We start from the raw sequence: 24,420 nt of genomic DNA, 5'->3' as shown, positions 1-24,420 counted from the left end.
GATTCATTCGGTACCTTGTGAATGTTCTTCATGGTCAGTACTGTGTCAATACCTCCTTATGAAATCAAGCCAATTTTTGATTCGTAAGGTACAATGATCAACGATTCTCAGGTTCTGTAGTAAATGTGCCTATCTCATATTAAACATTGTTTTTTCTTTCCAAAATGAGGCCAAAATACTTACTTTTGCCATACAAAAATAATTCTGGAATACAAAGAATCTAATAATAAGATAGTAACCCTTGATCCTTTGTCAGTGGGAAGAAGACAAAACGAAAAACTCAATTCCAGGTGTCAGTAACATCAATTTTTTATTCTAATAGGAGAACCTGAAGTTGTTTTGAAGTTGTCAGAACAAAGATTCAGCCCACACTCTCCCTCCAGGTTCCCTCTCATTTCTGCACATCTATCTGGTCAGACCTGAGGGCCCCATCATTCAGAAGTCTTAATGCGCCCGCACGACTGCTGAGTTCTTTTTTGGGGCAGGGAAATGATTTCTTTCATGTTCATATTGTTTTGCAGGTTAAACTGAATGATTGGAGTGGAATAAACGAAACTTTTCTTTCTTTATTTTTGTAGAGATGGGGTTTCACCATGTTGCCCAGGAGGCCTCCCAAGTGCTGAGACTACAGGTGTGAGTGGCCAGGGCAATAAAACCCCTTTCAAACACAAAATAATGAGGAAAGACTCAGGCAGGAACATTCAGTATTGTTAGTGAAGCACCTACTGTGCTTTTTTTTTAAAGTTTTGCTTTTTAGGTTCACTATAGAACCTCAAGTCTTGTCTTTTTTTGTGGGGGAACCCCTGAATTTTCTTCCTTTTCTTTATTTCTTTTTTTTTTTTTTTTTTTTTTTTTTTATGAGACGGAGTTTTGCTCTTGTTGCCCAGGCTGGAGTGCAATGGCGCGATCTCGGCTCACCGCAACCTCCGTCTTCTGGGTTCAGGCAATTCTCCTGCCTCAGCCTCCTGAGTAGCTGGGATTACAGGCACACGCCACCATGCCCAGCTAATTTTTAGTATTTTTAGTAGAGACGGGGTTTCACCATGTTGACCAGGATGGTCTCGATCTCTTGACCTTGTGATCCACCCACCTCGGCCTCCCAAAGTGCTGGGATTACAGGCGTGAGCCACTGCGCCCGGCCTTCTTCCTTTTCTTAGTAGAAAAATCCTTTGAGGGGGAAAGTTTTTTTTAAAGTAACTTACTGTAACCGTAAATCACTTGCCTTTGGTTCTCATTCTCCGTGTAATCTATTTTATGTACTTTTGCTAGAGTGTAGTAATCCCAAACCCAGTTCTAATCAGGAAGTTGCTTTGCTTAAATAAAAACAAAAAATCAGGCCGGGCGCGGTGGCTCAAGCCTGTAATCCCAGCACTTTGGGAGGCCAAGGCGGGTGGATCACGAGGTCAAGAGATCGAGACCATCCTGGTCAACATGGTGAAACCCCGTCTCTACTATAAATACAAAAAATTAGCTGGGCATGGTGGCACGTGCCTGTAATCCCAGCTACTCAGGAGGCTGAGGCAGGAGAATTGCCTGAACCCAGGAGGCGGAGGTTGCGGTGAGCCGAGATCGCGCCATTGCACTCCAGCCTGGGTAACAAGAGCGAAACTCCGTCTCAAAAAAAAAAAAAAAAAATCAAAAAATCCAACCATACTCTCTCTTCATTATCTACCATACAACGCTGTAAACACTGTAAACCAGGCGTCGCCAAACTACGGCCCGCGGGCCGCATGCTGCCCCCTGAGGCCTTTATCCGGCCCCCCGCTGCACTTCAGGAAGGGGCACCTCTTTCATTGGTGGTCAGTGAGAGGAGCACAGTATGCGGCGGCCCTCCAACGGTCTGAGGGACAGTGAACTGGCCCCCTGTGTAAAAAGTTTGGGGACGCCTGCTGTAAACGTAGCCGGCTTTGAAGGCCCTCTGTATCTGACCACATCTGACCTTTCTACACTTAATAATTTCCCACCTCTGCCTTCCTTTCTTCCCAGCCCCTGAAATGCTGGAAACTGACTTGACCGGCATAATGAGCTTCCCCATTGTCTTCCACGCATCAGAATCCATCTCTCCCGCCTTCTAGTGCCTGTTTCCTGAAGTCTTCCCTTCGGCTCCCCAGAACTCTGTGGTGGCTCAATCCAGGCTGCCCCAGTACATTAATTTATTGGGCTGTTTTTGCTGCCCACTGTGTGCTTAGAAATTCCTTGAATGCAGAGACTGTTAAGCTTATACTTTTAGTGCCTAGAACAGTCTCTTATACTTCATAGGTGCTTGTTGGCCTAATTTCATCTTCAAAAGGAACTTTGATTTCAATGGATATTTGAGTGTTAAAAAAAACTAAATTTTTTTTTTGCAGGGAGCAGGGAGGGGAGTGGGGGGAATTGAGGGGGGAAGATGGGCGGATACAGCTTGGTCTCTAATTGTATGCCTAAGTATTTAAATATTTTATTAGAGTGACATGATACTTGAGACCATCTCAAAGGAGGACCTGAACTTTGTAAGTTTTTTTTTCTTTTTTTTTCTCAGTTTCAAAATTCTAGGCTTCACTCTGGAAATACCTGAGTCATACCTGGATCCTAGCAGCTCATACACACAGGTCTGGATCAGAGAGAAGCTAGGGCCGTTTGGTTCTCATTCTCCCTATAATCTGTTTTACGTACTTTTGCTAGAGTTTAGTAGTCCCAATTCTAATCATGTAGTCTCCGTGCTTAAATAAAAACAAAAAATCAAAAACCTTAGGGCCTCCAGTTTCTGGTCCTAGCTCAGCCCCTGCTAAGTTTCATGGTCCTCAATTTTCACTTCTTTATGGATGAGTTAGATATTTGTTTCAGTTTTGAACTTCAATTTGGTCAGCACCTACCACTTGACATTAGGAGGGACACTTCAGATTTTATTTCACCTTCCTATGATCTTGGATAAGTCATTTCTCTGAGCCGACCGTCGTCAACTATAACATAGGCCCAATATTATATATCTACCTTTAGGATAAGGAATTAAAGTTGAGACTGCGTTTCCATGCGAGAGGGAAGATAGTTGCTTTCAGTGCCTCTTATTTGATTCCTGGAGAGAGTAGGCGCGTACCAACAGTCAAATCCCGACACTGATATGACAGTAATCCTCAGAGGCAGAGCCCAACACAAAACAGCAATGCTAGAAAGTTACGATTGGAAAGTTTCCTGCCGGCTTCAGGAATGACACTGCAAAGCTGGTGCCAGAAACTGCTGTAGTAATTCTCTGTACTGCTCTACCCACCCACTTTCTGTTCCCCAAATTAACTAGTGCAGTTGACTAATTCCTCTTTACCTTTATCATTTAGGGTGAGGCATTACACAAAAACTCTTGACTTTGCCTTACAATGGCTGTGCTTCTCTGTGGTCCCTGGATAAGAAGCATCACCATTATCTGGGAACTTGCTGTAAATGCAAAATCTTCAGTTTCTCCCCAAACCTGCTGAGTTAGAAACTCACAGGTTCTCCAGGTGATTGCACACAAGCTAAAGTTTGAGAACTACTGAGTAAAGTTAATGCAGTAAGAGGAGATTAAATAGGGATGGTGGCGTATCTTCCTACAGTTTCCCTGCTAACAAGAAAGTCAGAGGTCAGTTGATCAGACTTTAATTATTTATTGCTAAAACAAAAACAACCACCACCAGATTTTTAGTTCATCTGGGAAATCTTTGAGAAAAACCAGCATATTAAAACACACACGTTTATAACCTCTCTATTATTTGTACCAACAAATTAAATTTTCCCGAACTAGAATTGAAGCAAATTTTGGAACCAGTTCCCTCCTTAAATGGTGAATGGAGGTGAATGTCTGGCCTTTGGCAAGCTGACTGCATTTGAGGCCCGCGTGGGCCCTGCAGGGGCTACGGAGATTTTACGGTGGGCTTGAGGTTGGCCCTGCACTGGGAGTAACCAAAGCAAAAGACAAGACAACTTGGACAACTAGGGTCAATTTCCTTGGCCTCTTGTCCTTTTAAAATTCCCCCTTTGGATCTCTGAGTTCACAGACTGAATACCAAGCAAACTCTTTTTAAGGATATTCTTGCAATTTTTTGTATTTTATGATTTTTCTATCACGCTGGAAGGGTGATAGGCAAGGATGAGGTAGGTGGAGTCAAATATTTCAAGTAGAACCAAAGATCTTAGTACCTTCCAGAATGAGATGGGGGTGAATTCATTAATGTCAGCCGTTAGATAAACTGCCTTGGTAAAGCATGACTTTAAGACCTCACACTCTTCAGCCAGACTGAGTTCAAAAAGGCAAGTTACCCAAGCTCCCTGTTTCTGCATTTCCTCATCTGTAAAATGGAGATAATGTTCCTACCTCACAGGATTGTAGGAAGAGCGAAGAAGGTCAGATTTGTGAAGCACACAGAACGGTGTCAGACACACAGCACTATACAAATGTTTGTTTAGTAAATAAATATAGCTACTGAATTTTATGAGTTCTAATCCGCGCTAACTTGCTGTGTGTCATTTCTTTAATTCAGCAGATCTGTTGCTCCAAGTGCAGAAATGCAAATATAGGTTTCTCCTGTTTTAAGATGATTGCTTCAAGGCATTTTTCATGACATGTTTTGATTGGTAATGACATTTTTTCATACATTATCCATTAATAAAGTCTTGTCTTACCAATTGTTTTGCATTATCATGGATTCTTTTAAGTATTTTAGGATTAAGTTCAGATGAAAATTTGAAGAGAGCCATATTCCATTCTCAGATGGGCCTGCAGTCACAAGTATTCCTTGTCTGTTATATGCAAAGCCTTTAGAGAGCCATAGGTGATATTTTATTGTTCTGATAAGGCTGTTTTCATATCAAAGGAAGTTGAATATTATGTTTCTCTGTAGATACACCTGTGATAACTTGTAGGTCCATAGGGTAACTTCTAGGGTTAATGAGATAACTTCTAGGTCCATAGGGTAACTTCTAGGGTTAATGACTTCTACTGAGGACTTGTGAGCGGTGTGACTCAGGGCACACACTGCTGCTGACCTTCCCAGTAACCAGGAAATTAAACAAGATATGTGCAAAATGCCACCCGGCTACAAGAGTTCTCAGGAAACAGCAGCTGTTAATATTTGGGGAAAGGCATCAGAAAGGAAATGGTTAAATGCTTCTTGATGTCCTGATCCCTGGGCTGGAGTGACTTGCTGATTTTATAATTGTGAGGAAGCCCTGTTGAAAACATTTCTCTGGTGACTGGGGTAGTGATGGGGGAGGGGGATGGTTCCCAGTGTCAGTTCCCAGCTCAGGCTGCCTGGCGGTGTGCTCGGGTGTGGGCTGGCTGCCACCCTCACGCAGCGCACGTAGCCCTGTCACTCAGCCATCACCCTGCTGGCTTAGAGCCAGTCCTCCACGGGAAGGGCGGCCTGCCCAAACTCAAACACCCTGTATGAATATGGCCATGCTGCTGGGCCTGTTTACTGTGCCTAATTGCATGGGATCTGGCTGAATCCCCTCCAAGGAGAAGAATTAACCACAACGCAGAAAGGAATGACAATAGTCTCTTAAATTCCTGGCCTCTGAGCCTTGCAGTGGCTTCCTGGGGGAGGACGATGCCCTCAGAAGGTCGTGCGTGAAGTGTGGGTCTCCTGGAGTAGAATCTTGATCCAGCACAGTTCGACTTTAGAGGCCTTTGAACCTCCTGGGATTCTGTGCAGACGTCTGTGTGCGTGCATATTTCTTACATCCTTTTAATGTAGGAATCTCAAAGGGCTATTGTGCCGGGTAGAACTCTCCTCACTGACCCCGGAGATCGATGCTTCCGGAGTCTGGGTAGTTGATGGTCCTGAAGCTAGGACCAAGTTCATCTGAGGACAGGTTTTAAAGTGAAGATGGTAAATTCTCTGCCACTGGGGCACAGTGCTCTCCCCTGACCAGGAGGGTGTGGGCAGACCCACTTTTCATTAAAGCAACTGAGAGTTGGTTATTACTTCTTATTGTTTTATTTTCAGAAGTTCTGAAGTTTCTACAATATTAGAAAATTCAGGTGTAGGTGCATGATGACTGTTGCTCTACCGTGGGAGGTGAGGTGATATGTAGCAGTGCTCTGGGTAAGTAGGTTCTGCGAGAGGAATTATTTTTAGTGTGGATTTAGGGCGCAAAAGATGAAGGCAGAAGTAGTCTGCATTGTGGAACGAGAGTAGTAAAAAACATTTTCATGAATAATTCTGGGTTTATTGAAAGGATTACCTACCTGACAGATATTTGTTTGGTATTCTGAATCTTCCAAATGGTCCAGTGCGATGCTGAGGCTTTGGGAAGGCGAACATGGCGGCTGGACGTGTTTCCAGCTTGTGTTACATACAGCCCACCAAAAGTGTATTTTCTCTTTCCCCCTCATTTTGTTGCATCGGTCTCTAACTAGAGGCACTAGAAGACAGGGAACAGAATTGCCAGTAGCTACGCTTGCTCTTAACCAACAGCGCAGATAACCAGCAAGATGCCGAGATAACTGATGATGGCTTAGACAAAATTTCTTCCTGTTCTAAGAGCTTATGTTATCTACAACTATTTTCTTCATGCTTGTCTAGGTGAAGTTTGAATGTACACAAATTCTAAAGCACTTCTAATGCTTAGAAGTTAGCGCTGCTTCATCATCACATTGAGACCTTTTTGTTCATTCTGCAGAAAGGAGACCAGCCGGCGGCAAGTGTGAACTTTGTGTCACTGACATTTTCTTAAAGCTTGGAGAAAGCTTTGCATACTTGCCATAGTCTTGTAAAGAGGCCCTGTGAACACTGTTCGGTAGGAACTGAATTTGCTTGACAACAACAGATCCCACAACATTTCCTTGAAGATCGCATATCCTTGAACAAGGGAGATGATAGAAGGCTAAAGTGGTAATTTCAGTTTGCTTTTCACATCCTCCAGATTTAAGTTGCAAATGATTTTTTGAGTTGTTTTCTCTCACTCCTTGTCAGAGCCAAGTGGAAAATAATGGAATTGGACATTTGGGCTTAATTTGTCTTTAGATTTTTTTTTTTTTTTTTTTTAAATAAAACTTGTAAAGAGCATGTCTCAGGTTGTTTTCTTACCCCTTCCTTCAATAGCCTACATATAGGAGTTTGCATACCTAAAGGTTTTTTTGGTTTTTCTTTCTTTTTAAATAGGAGAATTTCGGTTTTTAGAGCTGCTGCTAGCACATGTAGTGCCTTTGTTGTGGTTACTAATCCCCTTTCCCCTCCCTCAGATGAATCACCAAATGGGGCCCCTACTTCAGCAGGGTGCCTTGATGAAGGCGAGACCTAAAGTATGTGATCATGAGGATGCCCCACTCACTGGCCACAGTCTAGGTGTGTGTTAAAATATGTGCTGAACATAAACCACCAGAAAAATGGCCCTGGAAGTGTAGCCTTCAGCTCCTCTATCCACAGCTGACTAAAAACATTGGCAAGTTTGTCACCTAGGCTGTTGTTACCTGAATATAAATGAGACCCATTTCTGGCCAGAAAACTTCAGCTATCGCATTCTACATTGTGATGAGTTGCTTGACTGTTTTTCCAAGCAGAAGAAGGTACATGATCTCATGTATTTCTTCCCAACTCTTTTCTATTTCTCCTTTTTTTTTTTTCCTGAGTAGCTTAATATTTGACTTTCTGGATTTTTTTTTTTTTTTTTAATTTTTAAAGACGGGGTTTCACCATGTTGATCGGGCTGGTCTTCAGCTTCCGACCTCAGTTGATCCGCCCACCTTGGCCTCCAAAGTGCTTGGATTACAGGCGTGATCCAAGGCGCGGTCTAGGTCACCACGCCCGGCCTAGACCTTCTGAACTTTTTAAAAAAATTATTTTATTACGTTTTGAGACGGAGTCTCTCTCTGTCACCTAGGCTGGAGTGCAGTGGTGTAATCCCGGTCCCCTGCAACCTCCACCTCCCAGGTTCAAGTGATTCTCCTGCCTCTGTCTCTTGAGTAGCTGGGATTACAGGTGTGTGCCACCACACCTGGCTAATTTTTTGTTTTTAGTAGAGATGGGGTTTTACCATGTTAATCAGGCTGGTCTCGAACTCCTGACCTTGTGATGCTCTGGCCTTGGCCTCCCAAAGTGCTGGGATTACAGGCGTGAGCCACTGCACCCGGCCCCCAACTCGTTACACATCTAGTTGTCTGAGTCGCTGTGCCTTATGGTAGAGAAGGGAAGGATCCTGGGTCTCTGTGGCTCTGCACTGGGTGGACATGGGGGAAGGACTTGACGGAGGGAGGTGTGAGGATGCGATTAGAATGCGGATGGCATTAAGGATGAGGCATTGTTTTTGGACAGGATGTGTTTGAGTCTGGTGGAAAGAAATGGGGAAGGTGCCCATTCAGGAGCTGTCTCAAAGTAGCTTTACTTCTTGGAAGGCCTCACACAGTGATCTTAAAATATAGCCTGATGTGTGTGTGTGTGTGTTTGTGTGTGTGTGTGTGTGTGTGTGTGTGTATTTATTTATTTATAGCCCTGATTAAAAAGTTGGGATCAACAACATTTAGGTGAGTTTACATAAGAGTCTGACTGCCTGCTACTCTCATAAAATCTGAAGATTTGCTCTCATTGAAAATAACAGCAAGTCCCCCCAGTGTAGGTGGCATAACACACACATGACTCATGTATCCCTCATTGGCTTCAATCATTTGTTACTGGCAAACATCGAAAGCTATTTTAGTTTGCCAGTCCCAGATTCAAAACTACAAACAAGTAAAATTGGATCTCTGAAGAAGAGACATTCTGCACCTCCAGTCAGAAGACATACATGCCACATCATCTTTAAAAATAGCTAACATTGGCCAGGTGTGGTGGCTCACACCTGTAATCCCAGCACTTTGGGAGGCCAAGGTGGTCAGATCACCTGAAGTCGGGCGTTCAAGACCAGCCTGACCAACATGGAGAAACCCCATCTCTACTCAAAATACAAAATTAGCTGGGTGTGGTGGCACATGACTGTAATCCCAGTTACTGAGGAGGCTGAGGCAGGCGAATCACTTGGACCTGGGAAGCAGAGGTTGCAGTGAGCTGAGATTGTGCCATTGCCCTCCAGCCTGCGCAACAAGAGCAAAATTCGGTCTCAAAAAAAAAAAAAAAAACCACAAAAAACAAAAAGCTAATATTAAGCATTTAGTGTGTGCCTGGCTGTGCACTAAGCATTTTGTGTAGATTATCTCCTTCAGTCTTCATAAACCCATTTTACAGATGAACAAATCAGGGTGTAAATAAGTTAAATGCAGATTATCTCATACTTAGATTGCATTTTATTCAAAGTACGCTTTGCTCAAGATCATGCTTAATTCAAAATGAATCCTTAAAAAGGTTAGCTGGTATTTCTCCTTAGCAGCAAGAGGGGATCTAGCATTTGTGGGTGGATCAGAGTACTAGTTTGAAGCTCCTCCAGCCAGAGAGTTTTGAAATCATGCTCTTTTCAACAAATCCTAAACAATGGATTTTCACTTATTGCCAGTTTTGCAAATAAAATGAGATGTAATCAATATTTGAATTTGCTGAGTTAAATCTTGCTTAAATGCCACTTTATTATAACTTGTTCAAGACTAAGTCATACTAGCGAATCTGTCTCCAAAATTATGAGCAATGTAAAATACATTTGTATGAAAATACACTCGGTAACTGTTAGTAGAGAAGTGGTAAGCCTAATCGCAGGGTGGTTGTACCCCCTTCTCACCTGTGAGTCTGAAAAAATGATCGTCGTTGCTGAGGGGATGGTGGAGGTTGCTGATGCTAAGTTTTTGAAATCGTTTTCAAATGCAATCAAGCTGCAGTTGATGGCAGGCAAGAGCATTCTGTTTAGGCATTGGAATGAAAATCCTGGACTTTTATTTTTCAGCTTTACCTTTAGACTTGATGAGATAGGTTTTTTTATGAAGTCAGCTCACCGGTACCTTTCTTTTTTTTTTGGAGATCGTCTTGCTCTGTCGCCAGGCTGGAATTTAGTGGTTCGATCTCGACTCCCTGCAGCCTCCATCTCCTGGGTTGAAGCAATTCTCCTGCCTCAGCCTCCTGAGTAGCTGGGACTATGGGACTACAGGCACGTGCCACCACACTCTTCTATTTTTTTCTATTTTAGAAGACACGAGGTTTCACCATGGCCACGATGGCCTCTATCTCCTGACCTTGTGATCTGCTCACCTCGGCCTCCAAAAGTGCTGGGATTACAGGTGTGTACCACCTCGCCCGGCCACCAGTAACTCTTAACAGAACCATTGTCTTCTTTTTCACTGAGGCATTTGGGGAGCACATTTTTATATTGGGTTTAAACTGTTACGGTTCTATATATCTGTGTATATCTTTAAAGAATACATACACATTTCTTTTTCTTGAGATGGAGTCTCTGTCACCAAGCTGGAGTGCAGTGGTGCAATCTTGGCTCACTGCAAGTTACACTGCCTAGCTTCAAGCGATTCTCCTGTCTCAGCCTCCCGAGTAGTTGAAACTATAGGTGCACACCACCACACCTGGCTAATTTTTGCATTGTTAGTAGGGATGGGGTTTCACAATGTTGGCCAGGATGGTCTCGATCTCTTAACCATGTGATTCACTTGCTTCAGCCTCCCAAAGTGCTGGAGTCCCAGCATAAGCCACTGTGCCAGGCCTACATTTCTTATCTGAACATGGCTGCATATGTGTCTAGAACACATACTCTGGTGTAGCGCCAGCCTGGGACTGCCTGATTGACCTCTCCACTAATTTCCTATTGCTATAGAGCAAAGGAGAGGCCTCTGGGAATGGGGATGCTGTGGGGTGGCATGGGTACACTATATAATGTCAGTGAAGGGAATGGTGAATGTGCAAGTGAACACGTGGATTTATCTGCATATCCAAGAATAGACCTATAGGACTATACTGTGTGTGCTGCTGTAGATGACACTAATGTGTTGTTAAACTTCTGTCAATTTCAAACATTAATCCAGTCAGGAAGTTCAAATAAGTAAAAAGCCTGTACTAAAGAAGGCATCCTCTTGATATGTGTCAGTTTATTGCTTGGCATGTTTGTTACATGATCATTAAGTTACTGTGGCCCATTCTTTTAACAATAAAGCATTGAAGGTTTTTCCTCTGTTAAACACTCTAAATCCCTTCCCCGGCTTGATGAGGTTTAGATAGCAACTCAGTTGGACTGATCTGCTTCCGGAGTTTGTGACTGCCCCGTGCACAGATTGGCACAGAAGTGAATGGCTAGTTATTGAAGTCAGGCTTGCGTCTCGTCCATCCTTAGCCTCATGGTTTTAGACCCTGTCAAAGAAGAGCAAACAGTTGGGAATATGCCCAAGCAAAGACCTACTCATCCAGAAAACACACTGATAAAATCGGCCAAATGTAGCCTCAACTGGCCCACTGCTCGAAAATGATTTCCTTCCATTGTTTCCAACTTGATGCATGTGGTTTCTGGAACCAGGAGAGAGGGTGAATATTCACTCTGGCCAGAAAAAATTATCTCTGTTCCTCCCCTTAAGCAGTCAGACACTTTGCTGACATGTAGGGGTTGTGTCCTAATAGGAAGTCCTCTGGAATTGGCTCTTTGTCCCTGAGTGAGCTCTTAGTAGAGGATGTACTTTTGTGAGTTTGTATCCATCTTTTTTTCAATATTTTAATCTGAGCTGAGTTCTGAGGCAGAGAAACCTCCTTAATGACCCGAAGAACTGGGTTGCTTTTTCAAGGGTTGCTGCTTAGATTCCAGTCATAGATCTTCTTGGACCTTTGACAGCTGTGTAACCCAATCCCCTCTTTATAGGAAATAGACAGCCTGGGGTCACAGTTGCAGAGTGAACTGTGGTGGGCATCAAGTCCACTGACTGACCTTTTCCTTAGAGAAGAGCTATTGAAGCATATAAGATTATAGCACTGATGGTATACTTTTTCTTTTCAGACACACACAGTAGGGGGAGCCTGAGATAGTAGGGAATCCAGCCTGCAATTGTTTGTGGCTTAAGCGACTTTCATTATTGGCTCAGTGGTGGCTCTTAGAATCCTAATAGCTGTTTCCAGGGGTGGCTTATTCTTCAGTCATTGTAGGTGACTTTATTTAGCTCTTTTTCTCTTGCTAGACCCATCAGTTCTGTTTGCTACCAATCACCCTTCCTCAAGCCATGCTTTGCTTAGTGGTACCATCATTTGCTAAATCTTTATGACCGACATTGCCTCACAGTTTCACCTTCTAACAGCTTAACTTGAGCTCTAAGGATGACATCACATTGACCTTTTGATGTTCAAAGGCCAGGATATGGGGATTGTTCGCTGCATGAGGATATGGAGTTTGAGAGGAATGGTGATTTAAGCTTTAAAATCATTGTAAAGTCAAGTTACCATTCAGCCTTATTATTGATCTGGTATGCAAGGTGTGTGATGCCTAGTTTCATGTTTACATGGTGCTATTGGAGTGACTCGGCAGCTGCATTGAAATTGATTCATTGAACCACTAGCCCGTTAGTTTGGGGCTCTACTCAAATGGTCATTTTACCAACGAAGCAACACTGCCACTTATCTGGAAATACATGGACTGGATCCTTACATGTATGTTTGAAGATAGGTCTTTTTAAATGACAGAAATAGCTGTTGATCTAAGTAAAATGTGAACTTACTCTTTAGAGAAAAAACCATTCACTATTTCATTGATTTATTTTTTTAATTTTTTAATTTTTTGAGACGGAGTTTTGCTCTTGTTGCCCAGGCTGGAGTGCAATGACGCGATCTTGGCTCACCGCAACCTCCACCTCCTGGGTTCAAGCAATTCTCCTGCCTCAGCCTCCCAAGTATCTGAAATTACAAGTGTGCCCCACCATGCCTGGCTAATTTTGTATTTTTAGTAGAGATGGGGTTTCTCCGGGTTGGTCAGGCTGGTTTCGAACTTCTGACCTCAAGTGATCTACCCACCTCAGCCTCCGAAAGTGCTGGGATTACAGGTGTGAGCCACCGCACCCAGCTTCATTGATTTATTTATCACATTTTGTTTTTATTTGTTTATTTATTTAGAGTTGGAGTCTCGCTGTTGCCAGGCTGGAGTGCAGTGGTACCATCTCGGCTCACTGCAACCTCCGCCTCCCGGGTTTAAGCGATTCTCCTGCCTCAGCCTCCCAGCTAGCTGGGACTACAGCCGTGTACAACCATGCCCAGCTAATTTTTGTATTTTTAGTAGAGACCATGTTGACCTGTATGGTCTCGATGTCTTTAACTTGTGATCCACCTGCCTCAGCCTCCCAAAGTGCTGGGATTATAGGCGTGAGCCACCGTGCCAGGCCATTATTTATCACTTTTTAAATGGACACCTTCTATATGTTAGGCACTGTCCTAGGTGCTAAGAATACATCAGTGAGTAGAAGAGGAAAAATAACCCCTGTCCTCATCTTATGTTGCGGATTCTAATGTTTTCTTGTACATACTGCATCCCTATAAAAATGTTTTTAAAACCTGGCAGTATCCTGCGAAGAAAAGAACTGACTTTCTATACTTTGCCTTTTCTCTGCCTCCCCACTCTGTTATAATTTTTCCATGGAACAATTAGAGGTGTGTTTTCTCTAATTGTAATTTTCAGTAGGATTTTTGGTGTGGTTTTCTACTCTATTCTTCTACCTGGTTGATACAGGTAGCACTTAGACGAAGAAATGGAACTTGAGATTATCACCTGATTTGATACCATCAGGAAGAAGACATGAATTAAGAAACACATATTAAGATACATGCATAGCTTTTTCCCTGAAAGGAATCTCTCTGTGTTTTCTATGCTAACAAGTTAAGGTGTGGCTTCCTATTGACTTTTTCCCTTCCTTCTATCCTAAGCATTTTATTAAGTAAGCCTGACCTTTTCCTCCTTTGGTGATTGGTTTTGTCACTTTGTATCTGCAAGTATCTTTAGCCATTGTTCTGAAACAGTGTAAGTGATATGCAGGGGCACTTGCTAAACAGTCATAATCCCTAAACTCCACACCTAGTGACTCTGATTGTGTGGGTCTAGCATGAGAACCTAGAAACTGCTTTTCCAAAAAGGTGTATCGAAGAAAGGCAGGGCATACCAATAGGTTATACAAATAGTGCATGTAGATAGGTTACTTTAAGGAGAACCGTCTAAAATGTTCTAGAACTATGGGAATATTGTTGAACCACTTTCCACTGGGCAGAGCCATAGGTGTGACCTGGCCATTAGTCTTATACACAGAAGAGTCCCAATTTATGTACCATACATGTAATTAAGAAGCCAGAAGCCACCTATAAATGTCACATAGCACCCAACGAGACTGTGTTACTTGTCTGCTTACCAGTGGGAGGAGGGGATGTTTCCGCTTTGTTAACCAGCTTACTTGGGATTTCTCCATAGGCAATGGTGGCTTGCTATCCGGGAAATGGAACAGGTTATGTTCGCCATGTGGACAACCCCAACGGCGATGGTCGCTGTATCACCTGCATCTACTATCTGAACAAGAATTGGGATGCCAAGGTACTTTTGAATAATGGAAGCAGAGTGTGGGGTTAGAAACTGTAGGAAAAGGAATTCAGATAAGTTAGAGGAGAGTTTGTATTAAGTTCATAGTTGCCCTGTCTCCCACTGATGAATAATTTCTATTTCCATTTCATAACCTCCTGCAGCAATAGAATTAGTACTCAAGTTGTTAAGATGAAAACAATGAAGTTAATTTGGTGGGGGATAGGTAGAGTGATTATTAACCCTACCTCTGGGAGGGGTGGTTGATGAAGGGAAGGACATTTGATGTTAGGACTAAGGATGAATTTTTTTCAGTTTAATTCAGGGTTGCTCTGACTCTCAATGGAGACTAGGATAGATACTTTTCCCTCGCAGCAGCAGCATTGAGAAAGTTCCACAAAAATAGAACTGTAGGATGTCAAACCATCCCCAAGAGAGATTTCCCACACAGTCCTCTCCCTCGGGGTGGTGTGTCTCACTGATGGCTGCTTGCCATGGGTTACTATGGTTTGTGAATGCCAAAGGCTTTTGTGGCTTATTTTTGTATTTTAGAACTTATAGATAGATGGAGATATGAAGCCTGGTTCCACGCTTACAGACATTCGTCTGGACTCTGCATGCTTTCCAAAAGTTAAGAATGATTTAGGAGTCTGGGAAGTCAGAGAACTTTTCAAGCTTATTTGGCTTTTGAACCTTCTGTATCTCCATTTCCCATTCATTAGGCAAATACTGGCTGTCATAAAGCAATAATATTTTACCCAGAGTCAGAAAAATGAAACCTGGGAAACCACTGAATCAGTAAAAAGGCCTTTCTCTTCTCCCTATTTGGTAACATGACTGGAGTACATCCATTAGGCCTCCTTTAAAATCTTGAGAGGTGCTGATAGAGACAAGAGAATAAAGTTATCAGTTTGGTAATAATAAATTGGAAGGTCTGGAATCATTCAACAAATATTTGAGTTCCTGGTAGTGTCAGGCATTGTGTTATGAAGAAACATTGATGTGTGAGGCTTGAATTCTACTCTAATACTGTTATTCTAGTATGTTGGAATAGGTTGACATGTTAAAAAAAAGTAATGCAAGAAAGAGAGTGATATATGTCGTGAAAGGTGCAGATTAGGTGGTCTGAGAGTTCAGAGAAAAGAGCATGTAACTTCCAACTAACGAGGTCAGATGGGAGCTAAGGGAGTTCAGAAGAGCTGTACATTCTAATTGAAGGGGAAGTTATGTGTGATGACTTTCTTAGAAAATTGTTAATGGTTAGATGGAACCATGTGAAATTGCTGTTTGTTTTATTTCGAGACGGAGTCTTGCTCTGCTGGCTGGGCCAGAGTGCAGTGGCACAATCTTGGTTCAATGCAATCTCTGCCTCCTAGATTCAAGCAATTCTCTGCTTTCTCCTTCCAAGTAGCTGGGATTACAGGCACCCACCACCACACCTGGCTAATTTTTGTATTTTTAGTACACATGACATTTCACCATCTTGGCCAGGCTGGTCTTGAACTCCTGATCTTGTGATCCACTTGCCTTGGCCTCCCAAAGTGCTGGGATTCTAGGTGTCAGCCACTGTGCCCAGCTTGTTTTTTTTTTTTTTTTTTCTTTTTTTAAAGTCAAAAACACTCAAATATTGGTAAATCTGTATGACTGAATCTAATAGTACTCTATTTTATGGCCATGGGCTTTATGACTGTGGGGGTGGGAATGCTTCTTTTGGTTTAAGATTCTGAATAAGGAGATATCTAGCCTAGTCTGAAATAAAATTTGGTACAAGGTGGCCGGGCATACCAGATCTGCCCACCTTGGCCTCCCAAAGTGCTGGGATCACGCCTGTAATCCTAGGACTTTGGGAGGCTGAGGTGGGCAGATCACCTGAGGTAGGGAGTTTGAGACCATAAAAATACAAAATTAGCTGGGCATGGTGGCACATGCCTGTAATCCCAGCTACTTGGGAGGCTGAGGCAGGAGAATTACTTGAACTCAGGAGGCAGAGGTTACAGTGAGCCAAGATTGTGCCATTGCACTCCAGCCTTGGCAACAGGAGCAAAACTCAATCTCAAAAAAAAAAAAAAAAAAAAAAAAAATTGGTACAAAGTATGAGGTTGAAGTAAGAATCTGGGGTACCATGCATTTGGATTGGTGGTTAGCAGATGCCATATTTCTAAATGGGGCTGAAATATGGTTGTTGATAAATTACATGAGAGGTAGGAAATAATCTACCTTCTTTGCGGCTTTCAGCTACATGGCGGGATCCTGCGGATATTTCCAGAGGGGAAATCATTCATAGCAGATGTGGAGCCCATTTTTGACAGACTCCTGTTCTTCTGGTCAGATCGCAGGAACCCACATGAAGTGCAGCCTTCTTACGCGACCAGGTAAGAGCTGGGGCCATGATTCCCATTCTGGAGCTTGTTGTACAAACCTCAGTTCCAGAGAACACTCTAAACTTGTGTTATGTGCATGCGGCGGGGACTGACCATACCCCACAGCTGATAGCAAACTTGTTTGGCATCTACAAAAATTAAAGGGGAAACTTTGGATTCTTTAGTATATAAAAGCTAACCTCACTTTGAAAATACTGTTAACAAATTGTTTTCCATTAGGTGAGCATATGGGATTCCAGCTTCTCAAGAGTATTTTTCTCTTTTTTCCTTTCCTCCCTTCCCTTACCTCTCTTTCCCTTTAAAAAAAATCTAAAGGCCAGGCGTGGTGGCTCAAGCCTGTAATCCCAGTACTTTGGGAGGCCGAGGCGGGTGGATCATGAGGTCAAGAGATCGAGACCGTCCTGATCAACATGGTGAAACCCCGTCTTTACTAAAAATACAAAAAATTAGCTGGGCATGGTGGCATGTGCCTGTAATCCCAGCTACTCAGGAGGCTGAGGCAGGAGAATTGCCTGAACCCGGGAGGCGGAGGTTGCAGTGAGCTGAGATCACGCCATTGCACTCCAGCCTGGGTAACAAGAGCGAAACTCCATCAAAAAAAAAAAAAAAAAAAAAAAAATCTAATGTTGAGCTATGCCTACAGAATCTTGGCTGTTCCATATCAGGAATACTGTCTGGTTACTTTGGATGAGTTTATAAACTGCTAGTTGCAAGCAGAGAAAGAATCTTGAGAAAAGAAAGAGTAATTGGTTTTGACTTTTCCTTTTTGTCTTTTTTTGGTTTGAAATTGGATTGGGCTTGCTGCATCCATAGTCCAACAGTTGGATGTTTTATTAATCTTTTCTTTATCACGTGCACATGAAGATTCTCAGAATAACTGAACAACTTAGTATTGTTTAGAACCAATCTAGAAAATCTTGAATCCCAATTCTGCCTCTCATTTATGTTTGTCGGTGTTAAAGCAATAAACCAGGCAGCATTGGAGGGCTATGAAGAGCAGCTTGTACTGAGACTAGCATTCAGGGCAGGATGAGAGAGTTTTGGTAGGATGATGATTAAATCTTAAGCCTAATTAAATTAAGATCACATGTGTCCTCCTGCCAAAATCACACAGCTTAACCCCAAACACGGTTATATATTAACTGCCAAATTGGAATGTCTTCCAGATGAGCAGGAAACAAATTCTACCACTGAAGTCATCTTCTGTGTTTCATGGGGTTCAATAACTAGACCCCACTGTTTGTGGCAGAAGTCTTTGGTTATTCCCCAATCTCATGATGACTGCCTTTACAGGCACCTGGCTAATTTTTTTTTTTTTTTTTTTTTTTTTTTTGAGACAGGGTTTCATCATGTTAGTCAGGCTGGTCTTGAACTCCTGACTTCCGGTGATCCGCCCGCCTTGGCCTCCCAAAGTGCTGGGATTACAGGTGTGAGCCACCGTGCCCGGCCAATTTTTTTGTATTTTGAGTTGAGACTGGGTTTCACAATACCGGCCAGGCTGGACTCAAACTCCTGAGCTGGTAATCTGCCCACCTTGGCCTCCCGAAGTGCTGGGATTACAGGTGTGAGCCACCGTGCCTGGCCATTTGTGTTTTTAATAGTAGCATTAAACCTCTTTCCTTATATTTGTTTATCTTTCACAGATACGCTATGACTGTCTGGTACTTCGATGCTGAAGAAAGGGCAGAAGCTAAAAAGAAGTTCAGGAATTTAACTAGTATGTGTTTGATAATTTTCCGTGACTTTTGATCAAGTTAATACTTGACTTTTATTCAGTGTTACATATTTTTAAATATACTCTGTTCAATCTGTTATAGCTTAGCTTTAAATGTAATGATACCTTGATGGGTTTTATCCTGAAACCTTGGCCTTAGGGTTCGTAGAAAAATCAGAAGCAATGTAAGGGGTTTCCCCTGAGAATGCCCAATGAATGTATGATGGTTTATGATAGATGGGAAGTAGTTAACTTTTTCTTATTAATGTTAACCAGTCAAATGTAGTATTAAATTCTGCCCATGATTTTGGCATATTGCAAAGGAAATATAATGGAACCCAGTTACGATGGCAAATTTATCATATTGGGTGAGACTATGCCTCTCAGTATGAAAGCAGGGTTCATGTAATATAAACTGAGTATGACATAGCACTATTCCTATCCCTTCCAACCAGTATTGTAAGGCAGCATTTTCCAAAATATGTTACATTAAAACACAAATCCTGCCAAGTTGGTAAATTCCTGGTCCCAGAAATGTGGGAAGTGTTGCATCCTCTATCCTTCTCTTAAAGAGTCACAGTGCTCACTAGCGTGTTCAATTACGGCTCTAAGAGATCCTGCAGTAAGGAAATATGTATGATATTGCCTAGCCCATAGCCCATTTGGACTGTATACCTCTCAAACACCACAGAAAACCCCTTTTGCAAAGCTCTGTCAGGAGGCTTACATAAGATGGGAAGTGTTTACTGGAGGCTTTTTGGTGACATTTGTGACATAAAACTCATCAGAGCTGGCTCCATACCTCTCTTCTCCTTTCTGTCCCCCACCCAGGGAAATCTGAATCTGCTCTCACTGAGGACTGACTGTGCGCTGAAATCTGCCGGCCTTGTTCATTTTGGTAATGGTTCCTGAATTCTCTTTAAGAGTTGAGATCCAAAGATGGCCTCTTCAGTGACAACAATCTCCCTGCTACTTCTTGCATTCTTCACATCCCTGTCTTGTGTGTGGTACTTCATGTTTTCTTGCCAAGACTGTTGATCTTCAGATGCTCTCTTGGCCGAATGAACTCGTTTGTTAACTCCAGAAATTTTCTGCAGACATCCTACTCGGCCAGTGGTTTACCTAACAGATTCGGTAATACTGACTATCAAGGAAAGAGCTTAGGAGCACAGCGAGGGAGCGAACCTCACTTGCACTTTATGTACACTTGCTGATTTGAAAGGAGGAGGTTTGAAAAGAAAAAAATGGTGGTGGTGGATGCCACAGAGAGGCATCACGGAAGTCTTAACAGCAGGAAACAGAGGAATTTGTGTCATCTAAACAGTTTCTAGATGTTCTTAATTCAGGGCTGTTGGGGTTTCTGGAGAATTATCACAACCTAATGACATTCATACCTCTAGAAAGGGCTGCTGTCATAGTGAACAATTTGTAAGTATCCCATGGGACACTCGTTTTTTCCCAGTCCTGCCACCTGGATTTTCTGCCTCAGCCCCATTTTGCTGAAAATAATGACTTTCTGAATAAGGACGGCAACACCATTTTTTTCTGCATTTTCAGTTCTCACCTGGGAACCGAATTCCCCAGAAGCTAGGAAACCTAGACATTAGTTGTTTTGGTTGCTTTAGTTGGAATGGAATTTGAACTTAAAGGAAAAGTATCTCCTTGGTAGTTTTGTGTTAACCTCTGGTAACTGTGGAAAGAGCTAGGTCTACTGATATACAACAAACGTGTGCATCTTGAACAATTTGAGAAGGGAGGTGGAGTTGGAAATGTGGGTGTTCCTGTTTGTTTGTTTGTTTTCAGTTTCCCTTTTTAATGAGCTCACCCTTCTTTGACAATAAAAAACAGGGTGCTGTATTTTAAAAAAGGAAATGGAAATAAAAAAATCTCAAAACTGTTTGAGTTCTTCCACGTTGTCTGTCCCCAGCAGCCTTTCATCAGCCCACGTGGCTCTGCAGATTCACTGTGATTGGCAGTATGGCCAGAATCATGGAATGTACTGGAACTGTGGAAGCTTCTACTCCTGCAGTAAGCAGAGATCGCATTGCCTCAATAACAATGTACTGAGCACGTATTTTACAAAAGTTAGTTTTCCTAGTCTTCAGTACTACTTCCATGTTTTAAAAATCCCTTTGAAAATCCCATGAACATTAAAGAGCCAGAAATATTTTCCTTTGTTAGGTATGGAGATGTATATATAGTGTTCCAGGATAGAAGTCTACTTTTTCCTCTTCTGGTTTTGGAGAATTTCCAGATAAGACTTGTCACCATTCACTCTCATGACTGCTGTATTTCATTGTAAGGTAATACTTATCACCTTCTAAATTACTATGTAATTTGCTTATTTATTATGTATATTGTCTTATATCCTTTCTCCAGAGCGTAAGTGCAGTGAAGACAGGAATTTTGCACATTTTTAACCAATGCAGGCTACTCTCAGCACCTTTAAAGAGTGCCTGGCACGTAGTAAGCGCTCAGTAAATACTTCTTGAATAAACTCAGTCTCCTACATTAGCATTCTAATGGTTTGATTTATTCCATCTTTGGCAGGAAAGCCTTGCTAGAATTTTTACACACATCTTTCTAATATTGTTGACTTACACATTTAGGCTAAGAGTTTTAGAAAGCTTTGGTCAGAGTGTCATTTCATATTTGTTTACCCATGAATAAGTCATTCACTGACCACTATGAATCTGAAAATGGAACAAATTATATTTTTGCCCTTCCATATCCTGGGACTATAGGAGTAAAATAACATTAGCTTCAGATAGGACAGAGGAAATTCCCCTTTTCGAACAATTTTGAAAGTTTTCAATAGGAAAGAAAGAAAGTTTATTAGAAGTTTTATATTCTATAAAATTGTAACTTTATTTTTCATGATTACCAACGTCTTAAGAGTGATAGTGACAGTATTCTGAAGGATTAGTTCCAAAGCATGTCTTGTATCTTTCATTTTAGTCAATATACCAGAAGATCTGACCTCCAAGACTTTGTTTATTCCTTCCAGACAAAGGTCGTATCAGCTAACAAATCAGTTAATTTATGTGCACTGATTTTTTTTTTTTTTTAATGGTTGACTTTGAGTCCTAGAAAATTAAGCTGGAAAATACAATTTTAATGCTCAGTATCTGTTTTTTGTTTCTTTCTTTGACAGCCCACTTAGGGGAGGAGTTAGCCCTGCTCTAAAGAAACATTATTTGGCAAATAATCTGATCAATTTCATTTATATTCCCAGCAATGAAATATTAAGGGGCTACCTCACCATTATGTCGCTTATATAGTGCAGAGTCCTTGGTAGGAGATTAAATTTTGAACCAAAGATCCAATTTCATGGAAATAAAGTCTTACCTAAGTGCATTAGATAGATCCTTAGTAGAGTAGTTAATACCATTAAATGTTGGACTGTCAGAATCATGACTTATCCATTCAGACGTGATTTTGTTTTTCTTTAACTCAGGTTTTTCGAGGCTGGGTCATTCTAATTTCTCTTGGCCGTTCAGTATTGAATTGTTTTGCGCTTTTGGAGAGAATGATGAGAAACGTCATGCTGGGTCAGCAGTTTGTATAAGATAGGAGTTTGGTCATGTCAGGTACTTATGTGTTTGATCGACTGTGAGGACAAGCAGAAGGGATATTCTTAGTAAAGTTACTTTAAAAATGATAACAACATGGACTTAGTTTCAGTCTTGAATCTTTTGAATGGTATGAAGAGTACTGGTTAGTAAGGTGCTTAGAGACTACTGTCAGAACAGAGTAGAAATAAACTTCAAATGAAGCTGTCTACAGTTGAACTCTGTCAGAAAATATATGCTGGTTTATATTAAAGACCCAGTCTACTTTCAGACCCTATCTGCTCTTATCCCGATACGGTTTTTAGTATGCTGTTTCTTGTGTTGCTAGGTCAGGATTTACCATGGTCTACCACCTTTACATTTGCAAGGCTGCGGCTAGAGATGTTAAAGAGTTGTGATGTAAAGAAGCCGAGAAAAATGGGTAAGATGACTTGAAATACTCAGAGAATACCTATATGCTGGTCCCTGTGCTACGTGCTCCCACATATTTATTCTATAACCACTGTGAGACGCTCTTCCTCTTTCACAGCTGAGGAAATGTACTCAGAACGGTTAGGTGGCTTGTCTAAGGTTACGCAATGATGGAGTAGCACACCAGGATTTGACTCAAGACCTCTAGCTCCTCAGTATTTGTTGTCTTTGGAATTGCCTTCCTGCCAAAAGTGCAGGAATGAGTGGAGATGGGAGAAGGGGAGTTTTAAATGCTTGCTGCTTGATATTCTTACATAATATTATGTTTATGAACAAGGGTGCCATGCCATCTTTAAAGAGTATCAGTTATTCAATAAAAACCACACAAGCAGAAAACATCAGATGGACTCTCTCTTGACTTTGCAATGAGATCTTTCCTGGATGCCTCACAGATTGCAGAGGAACTCTGGTTTTATGTCCAGCATTGGCCTCTTGGGCTAATGCTGAGCATGAGTTGTATGAAGTGTGCCCTCACTCACATATCAGAGTTAAGCAGTGTAGGCCATCTGGAAGAGAAAACAGGCTGAGATTTCCTGGGTGCAATTTGGAGATCTTCCATCAGGCCATAGCACACTGGGACAGTTAGACAATATGCAAGCTGTCACCCTCATGTCCTTGTGTCAGATGCAGCTCGGGGGAGGAAAGAAAACATTTCCTTTCTTTTGGATACACGTAACTCCTCAGCTTGGACTTAAGGTAGAGCTGAGATGTCAGTGGAGTTCTGTTACTGACAATTCTGCATCAAGTAAGTTAGATGGCCTACCTTTGTCACCTCTGAGGGACATTAAATAGAGATGTACAAACTTTTTTTTTTTTTTGAGATGGAGTCTCGCTCTGTCGCCCAGGCTGGAGTGCAATAACACGCTCTTGGCTCACTGCAACCTCTGCCTCCCAGGTTCAAGCTCACTCCTCCTTGGCTCACTCCTACCTCTGCCTCCCAAGGGGCTGGGATTACAGGTATGCACCACCATGCCCAGCTAATTTTTTTACTTTTATTTTTAAGTGGAGACTGGGTTTCACCATGTTGGTCAGGCTGGTCTCAAACCCCTAAAGTTGTGATCTGCCTGCCTCAGCTCCCAAAGTGCTGGGATTACAGGCATGAGCCACTGTGTCCAGCTACATTTTTAATTCTTAAAGTCATTTGAGCCATGTCTACTTATTTTTTTTTATGGTAGCCTGTAGAAAGTTGCTATTTTAATTTCTTTAAAACACAGCTCTTTGGCTTAAATACCATGAAAAAGTATGAATATTGAAAAACCACATTTTTTTCTTGGCTCTTGCTTGTTTGACCTCTGAAAAACAGCACATTGCCAGGTGCAGTGGCTCATGCCTGTAATCCCAGCACTTTGGGAGGCCAAAGTGGGCAGATCAGGAGGTCAGGAGTTTGGGATCAGCCTGGCTAACATGGTGAAACCCATCTCTACTAAAAACACAAAAATTAGCTGGGCATGGTGGTGGGTGCCTGTAATCCCAGCTACTTGGAAGGCTGAGGCAGGAGAATCACATGAGCCCAGGAGGTGGAGGTTGCAGTGAGCCAAGACCGCACAATTGCATTCCCGCCTGGGTGACAGATCGAGACTCCATCCTAAAAAATAATAATAATAAAAATAAAATAAAAACAGCACAAGGAAAAGTCAGCTTTTCTGGAAGTATTTGCTGCTTATGCTCCTGAGGGCTGAATTTTTTCAGAAAATAAAGGCCATTTTGTGATTCTTTTTTTTTTTTTTTTTTTTTTTTTGAGACGGAGTTTCGCTCTTGTTACCCAGGCTGGAGTGCAATGGCGCGATCTCGGCTCACCGCAACCTCCGCCTCCTGGGCTCAGGCAATTCTCCTGCCTCAGCCTCCTGAGTAGCTGGGATTACAGGCACGTGCCACCATGCCC

General features: G+C 42.2%; 1 protein-coding gene across 2 annotated transcripts in view; it reads left to right on the top strand.

Moving 5' to 3' along the window:
* The window catches only part of EGLN3 (egl-9 family hypoxia inducible factor 3), a 28,355-nt gene extending 7,963 nt beyond the window's left edge, over positions 1-20,392 (top strand). For both annotated transcript variants that reach the window (XM_039469070.2, XM_003924218.3), the window contains exons 2-5: positions 14,296-14,415; positions 16,636-16,772; positions 18,425-18,498; positions 19,327-20,392. In XM_039469070.2, the coding sequence (XP_039325004.1) occupies positions 14,296-14,415; positions 16,636-16,772; positions 18,425-18,498; positions 19,327-19,358 (363 nt within the window). In that variant the 3' untranslated portion in view covers positions 19,359-20,392. The remainder of the gene's footprint in view (positions 1-14,295; positions 14,416-16,635; positions 16,773-18,424; positions 18,499-19,326) is intronic.
* The last annotated feature ends 4,028 nt before the right edge of the window (positions 20,393-24,420 follow it).

Source organism: Saimiri boliviensis, chromosome 2, assembly GCF_048565385.1.
Source record: "Saimiri boliviensis isolate mSaiBol1 chromosome 2, mSaiBol1.pri, whole genome shotgun sequence".
Lineage (NCBI taxonomy): Eukaryota > Metazoa > Chordata > Mammalia > Primates > Cebidae > Saimiri > Saimiri boliviensis.
Note: the sequence above shows the minus strand (reverse complement) of the source record. Positions and strands in the feature narration are given on the sequence as shown.